Source organism: Montipora capricornis, chromosome 10 (genome assembly GCF_036669925.1).
Source record: "Montipora capricornis isolate CH-2021 chromosome 10, ASM3666992v2, whole genome shotgun sequence".
NCBI lineage: Eukaryota > Metazoa > Cnidaria > Anthozoa > Scleractinia > Acroporidae > Montipora > Montipora capricornis.
The window spans coordinates 70589155-70594154 of NC_090892.1; the positions used below are offsets into that span (position 1 = coordinate 70589155).

The following is a 5000-nucleotide window of genomic DNA, read 5'->3' on the forward strand; positions in this document are numbered from 1 at the left end:
CAATTGATTGTGATGTGGAATTGTGACCGTGAGAACATTTTATCAGGAATACTTGACTCAAATTGATGGCACCTGAGAATTTAGTTTCCAGCCTTGGTATTTTATTATTACCGTTGACAACCACGAAATTGAGAAATGGCTCAAATCGCGTCGGATCTGGAAAATAACCACACAGGAAGGAAGTTACCTTGGCAATAAGGTTAGGCCTTTTAATTGAGAACTCTTTCATGTAGTTATCTTCTTAAGCTCTTTATTGGGATTCCCATACAAATTCTTATATTATTGTCGCCCATGCTCTCACTGAGCTTGGGGTGCCTGTGGTCCAAGGTGACTGTGCGGTGCACTTTGTTGGTCCTCATGAAACATTGATAGTTTTTTTCGGTTTTAAGCCAGCAATCGATCCGTCTTTTGTTACACTGTGCGTATATATGCGGGGAATCCAATGATGACTCTTCGGATCGACAGCCTGCGGGGGCAAAAAATGAGTTTTTGTAACAAATATTACTATTTATAGAAGACTTGAATTGTAACTTGTAGTTGTGGTTAGACCTAGTTCGGCTCGATGAAAATAAAAAATAAATCAGACGAGGTTATTTAATCTGATTTGTAACGAAAAGACAGACTTGTAAAATTCGATCAGTGAGAAATAAAGTGCAGGCTACGTTTGGCCAAAGATGACCATGCTATCCTCGTATGGCATTTCACCTCTCTTCTAGCCCAGGGTTAATCTTGACGCTGTTATCTGAATCTTCACATTATACCAGTAGGGGACGTCCCTGAAATCCCTGCTATACTTCAAAAAGAGAAAGAACTTGTGAAAAAAGTTTGCTGCATTTTTCTGGCAGTAACGAAAACCGGAAATTCTTTCGCTGGTCTGTTTGACAGGCGTCCATTGTTTTGGTAGTACTCAGACCCTCTCGACTCCGTTGATGTCTTGAGTAGTGTGGTTTGTATCCTTCTATATATCAACCTGAAGCAATCTTTACTGCGCTTACACATGGCCGCTGCCTCACGTTTGTCAGCCTCGTCAGTTGCGGAAAATCTTGCCCGGGTTTTCACCGAAGAGCTTTCGTGTCCAATCTGTATGGAGGAACTGACAGAACCAAAATGCCTTCCCGGATGTGCTCACAATGTGTGTAAAGCATGTCTGGAAAATATGACTCGTTCAAGTCCTGAAATGGTCCGTTGTCCAATTTGTCGGCGAGTTTCACGGATACCTGAGGGTGGTGGTGTCAACGCGCTCCCAACAAACACAGTGCTAATACGATTGCTTGAGGCTACCCCTGGCCGACGAGAACGTTTAGATGTCCAGAAATCACTGGATCAGAGTATACCGATCGTCGAAGAAATGGAAAAAAGGCTTAAAATTTTAGATCTCGCTTTAGAGAACGCGGAAGCGAGTTGGAATAAGTCTAAAGAAAACATTCACTTCACCGCAAACATACTTATAGAAATGATAAGGAACCAGGAAAGAAAATTTTGCGCGGACGTCGAAGAGTTTTACAGCAAGAAGCAGAAATTGCTGAAGCATCAACGACAGAATTTGTCAACCTTAGTTGCAAGTGCGTCATCCTGTGTTCAAACAGCTGCAGAAGTTCTCGAGAAAGGAGATGTCCAAGAATTGACAGATATGGCTCAAGTACTTACTGAGCAGCTGCAAGAAATAACATTGATGAACATTGAAGAGACTGAGGAAATGAAATCCAGATGCGAAGAGAAGCTGGAATTCTTTCCTAGCCATGATTTACAAATAACCCTAGAAAGAGAGTGTATCGGTGAACTCAAAAGGCAAATCACCGAGAAGCGGTCATCCAGTATTGGATTGTCTATAGACACTGCCAACATTCAATTAATGGGGCAGATCATTAAGAAAATTGGACATAAAGGAACAAGAAATGGAAATTTCAAGAATCCTGGTGGTGTGGCCTCAAATGGACTTGGGGAAATTGCTGTTACTGACTACTTCAACAATCGAGTTGAAGTTTTTAATGAAAGAGGAAAATTTTTATTTAAATTTGGCAAAAGAGGGCGTGCTGAAGGGCAATTCCTTGGTCCGACTGGAATAGCTTATACCAGAAACAACAAACTTGTTGTCATGGATAGCAGAAATTACAGAGTGCAAATCTTTGACAGTGCTGGTCAGTTTCTCTTGAGCTTTGGTAAGAGAGGATCAAATGATGGTGAATTTGGCCTGGCAGAAGGGATTTCAGTCGATCAAGACAACAATATACTGGTAACTGACACTGAAAACAATCGAGTTCAGATCTTTTTACTTGATGGCACATTTGTGCGTCAATTTGGAGGGCGAGGTCCCGAAGGATTTGACAAACCATTAGGAACTGTCTACCACAAAGGTGAATTTTTCACTTCTGACAAAGGTAATAATTGTGTAAAAGTGTTTGATTGCAGTGGAGCTTATGCACGGCAATTTGGTCGAGTGGGTAATGCAGTGGGTGAATTTAAATGCCCCAGAGGAATTGCAGTGGACAGAGCAAATGACTGTATATTGGTTTGTGACACTGAAAACCACTGTGTACATGTTTACAAGTTGGATGGTGCGTATGTGACAAACTTTAGTACCAAGAAAACTCCAGTTGGAATTGATCTTTTGAAAGGGAGGCAGGTCATTGTATCGTCATATTATGGACACTGCGTACAGATTCTCACTTATTTGTAATCAATAATCAACAACAAAGTTTTAGCAGACCTCCTTATAACTCAACACCATCAAGTGAGGCCTTTAAAATTAATTTCAATTTAGGTTTTATTTCAGCACATTCACCCATCCATGGCATCATCCGGGAATAGCAAAATATTCCACAGTACAAAATTACAAGTAAAAGATGTGATGTTGGTGACAAATAATTGGTGGGTCATACTTACGAACAATAGATTGCAAACTGTTACTTTTCATTGTTAACACTAGCAAGATATCGGGACCTAAGCGATCTGTTAAGATCACCGATCGTTTCACATGTACCTCCGCAAATGTCATTTATTGCAAAACCTGTACGTTATGCAATAAATTATACATCGGTGAGACAGGTAGACGACTAGGTGACCGATTCCGCGAACACCTTTGCGATGTTGAGAAGAATGACAGGGATGCATCTAAGCCAGTCGCTCGCCATTTTAATCTGCCTAACCACTCCAAAAAACACATGGCTATCTGCGGCCTTTCCCTACAGCTAGGTACAATGCAAACCCGCAAGAATCTGGAACAAAAATTCATCTTTCAAATCGGCACCCTTAATCCTCACGGTATTAACGAATGCTTTTCATTTAACTAATATATTCCTATTTTTCACGTTGCCATGTTACCACCAATAGCGTAGCTCCTACTCTACTATAAAAACTACATGTAACCCATAATCCCTCGATTCGCTCTGACGAAGGGCTAACGCTCGAAACGTCAGCTTTTAGAATCTCTGTACGGTGGCCAATTTACATTATCAACTCCGTTGATAAAACCAAATTTTTGTATACTACTTCCCCACCGACGCAGCATCACAGTTTTTTTAGAAACTACCCCTTCATTCATATGTTATAAGTAATGGTGGTGGTAGTAAACAGTGGCTCCTGATTCTGTACTGTGAAATGCATTTTTTTTTGCTCCTTGACAATGCCAGGGAATTGGTGAAACTAGACTGAAGAGAATAGGTGAAGGCCTCACTTGACCTGCTTATTGTTAGTTTCTACACCTCATTGTTATTTTCAGTTTAAGGGTGGTGCCTACTAATTCAAAGGTATTTTTGCGTGCTTTACTGAATATGCAGGAAAAGCAGATCTTAACAAGTGTTACTGAAATTCAAAAAGAAAATTGGGGGTAACCACGCATTTTTCAAAGGCACCCTCCTTAAACCTTTTCTGCCCAAGAGTGATGAAATGGTATATGAAATGAATCATATATGAACTGCGGACATGAACGTTGAAGTCCTGAATTTTTCAGGCTTCTCTGCTCAATTGCAAAAATTGCTCTCATAACTGCGAAGATCATAGCTTCACTAGATTTTACTTTGTCTGACGCTAGACAATTTTACTCCTCATCAAATATGAGGCACCCTTTGACATGAAAGGGTTAATTGTAAATTTGAAAAAAAACCCCATTATTTCTGGGGTTTTATTAAGGTTTTCTTCAGGAAGGCTGTCAGGATTTTGCAGCAGGGCTTCTCTTTAATTATGTTTTAGAAAATGAAGCATATTCACATGTAGCTGTTTAAGACAGCCAGTCGAGGTGTCCACAGACAGGATAACATGCCTTGATGAAATCCTTGGTTAAAAAAATGAGTAATTTGAAGTTGAGGGAAATCAATTTCTCAGTTTTACGTTAATAATATTATTGTTTTCAGAGTGATTCAACAGTTTGACAGTGATGCAATTTTCTTAGTTTGTGAGCTAAAACATAAGCTTTGTCAAGAGTAATCCTTGATTGAAAAAGCTTCCAACAGAGATCGTTTCAAAGATATTGAACAACTACAATCATAACCCCAAAAGGTTGGAAATCATGTTTCTGATGACCAAATTTTCAAATTTGAAATTTCCCATAAGGTTATCCACAATAACCGCAGTAAGGGTCTGTCTTCATTGTACAAGGATATTATTCTCAGAACTCTGGATCCACCATGTACCAGAAGACGTCGTGTTCAAGATTGTTTTCACACAATTTCCTCTCACCAGTTTCAAAGGAGGAAAGAGTGTGTGACTAGACTAAGAGATCGTTTTGAGTTTTGTACTTGTACCTCCGAAGGCTGTCACAAGGCTTTGAGGACTGTTGCATTGAATTTGCATTTGTCTTTTTCATGCTGGTTTGCACCAATCGTGGCTGAGCAGCTCACCTTTTCAATCCATAATGTTGCTTTCAAACCATGGAATAGGGTATCTATATTCAATTTGGTAGTTCTTCTTTTCATAATTTTGTTAAGGACGGTGCCTACTAATTAAAGATATTTTTGCCCCGGTGTGTGATTATGCCGGAAATGTAGATCTTAACAAGTGTTATT

The 5000-nt window shown here is 39.8% G+C and overlaps 1 protein-coding gene across 1 annotated transcript; it reads left to right on the plus strand.

Annotated features, from left to right (window-relative positions):
• Positions 1–773: 773 nt before the first annotated feature.
• Positions 774–4089, plus strand: LOC138018801 (E3 ubiquitin-protein ligase TRIM71-like). The gene has a single exon (XM_068865476.1). It carries the CDS (start codon positions 998–1000, stop codon positions 2675–2677), a length of 1680 nt encoding a protein of 559 aa, XP_068721577.1. The 5' UTR covers positions 774–997; the 3' UTR covers positions 2678–4089.
• The last annotated feature ends 911 nt before the right edge of the window (positions 4090–5000 follow it).